The 1,621-nt window shown below is 40.4% G+C and overlaps 1 protein-coding gene across 5 annotated transcripts in view; it reads left to right on the top strand.

Moving 5' to 3' along the window:
* Window positions 1-1,621, top strand: part of LOC106884267 (rab effector MyRIP) — a 65,231-nt gene that overhangs the window by 34,537 nt on the left and 29,073 nt on the right. For all 5 annotated transcript variants that reach the window (XM_014935552.2, XM_014935554.2, XM_014935553.2 and 2 more), the window contains one exon: window positions 355-516. In XM_014935552.2, the coding sequence (XP_014791038.1) occupies window positions 355-516 (162 nt within the window). The remainder of the gene's footprint in view (window positions 1-354; window positions 517-1,621) is intronic.

Genomic DNA, 1,621 nt, shown 5'->3' with positions numbered 1-1,621 from the left:
CACCACCACCACCACCACCACCACACACACAAACAAACAACCATATATATTAGGGCTTATATTAAAGCTATGAAAATATTTTCAGTTCATGAAAAGGACTTTTGGTAAAACAAACACAAAAAATTTTTTAATAACTATAACTAACTTTTTAAAACAACTGCAAAAAAAAAAAGATATCCCAAATTATAAAATTCTGGAATTTTTTACTCTAAGTCTGAAACCTGTTGATTTTTTTTTTTTTTTTTTATTACAAAAAACCTGTTTAAAGATCAATCAAGGAAAATGAATACATTTCCTAAAGTTTTTCATAAACCTGTCAAGAGTAATTCAACAGTTGATGTTGCTTTATCACAGATCTACATGGCAGCCTGCAGTGTGTATTCACTCGAAGACAAAATACAACAGTTAGAAGCTCAAGTAGGAGATATTCACGAAGGTATCTCAGACAGCAATATGTCTGCCCTGGAGGATGAAGTAGCCAAGGCAATGGCAGGAGTGGAGCATAGCGAAAATGAGGTGAGTTGACCCTTGCGTTTCTATTCCTTTTCTCTCTTTCATCCTTTTACTGGTTTCTGTATGTGGACTGTGGCCATGCTGGGGCACTTGCCTTCAAGGGGTTTAGTCGATCATATCAACCCCATTACCTGTTTCAAGTTTGGTGCTTATTTTATTGATATCTATTTGTCGAGCTGTTAAGTTATATGAGATAATGGGACATGACATGAACAACACTGGTTTAATAGGGTGGTATCGGTATGAATTCGGACATACAGACAGACACTCATTTGGTGATTGATTCTCCCTTGGTCTGGACCATGAGCATTCAACTGGTCCAACTGGCTGAGTACTCCACAGACATATGTATCTGTAATGTATTTTTCAGGTCACTTCAGTGTAATACAATGTGACAAAGTTGAACCTTTGAGTTATAAGTAAAATTCAGAGAGAAAGAGAAATAGAAAGCCTGTCTGTGTGTGTGTGTGTGTGTGTGTGAGAGAGAGAGAGAGAGAGAGAGAAAGGTGGAGAGGGAGAGAGAGAGGGAGAAGGAGAAGAATTGACCCAAGTATTGAACTAGCTTTTTTATTTAACTTTGGAAGGATCAAGGTTGGAAGTTGACTCTGATATTATTTGGACTCAGTGTACAGACAGATAGAATTGGTGCAGGTATGGTTGTGTGGTTAAGATGATTGCTATGGAGACAATTGGTCTGAGGTTCAATCCCACTCTGTGGTTACTGTTGGCCAATAATCAGTCCTCTGTTTGTTTTAGCTGTGGGTTAACCAATACTCTGTGTGTGAAACTGGTAGATGGAAACTAAAGAATCCCATCACACACACACAGAGTCAAGTGTGGCTGATGCTAGTGCCATCTGACTGGCACCCGTGCTGGTGGCACATAAAAAGTATTCAAATATGGCCGATGCCAGTGCTACCTGACTAGCACCCATGCCAATGCCACCTGACTAGCACCCATACCAGTGGCACATAAAAAGCACCCTTTGAGTGTGGCTGATGGCAGTGCCACTTGACTGGCACCTGTGCTGGTGGAACATAAAAAGCACCATTCAAGCATGGCTGATGCCAGTGCCACCTGACTGGCACCCATGCTGGTGGAACATAAA

Source organism: Octopus bimaculoides, chromosome 10 (genome assembly GCF_001194135.2).
Source record: "Octopus bimaculoides isolate UCB-OBI-ISO-001 chromosome 10, ASM119413v2, whole genome shotgun sequence".
Taxonomy (NCBI): Eukaryota; Metazoa; Mollusca; class Cephalopoda; order Octopoda; family Octopodidae; genus Octopus; species Octopus bimaculoides.
This window is presented reverse-complemented; position numbering and strand designations above follow the sequence as displayed.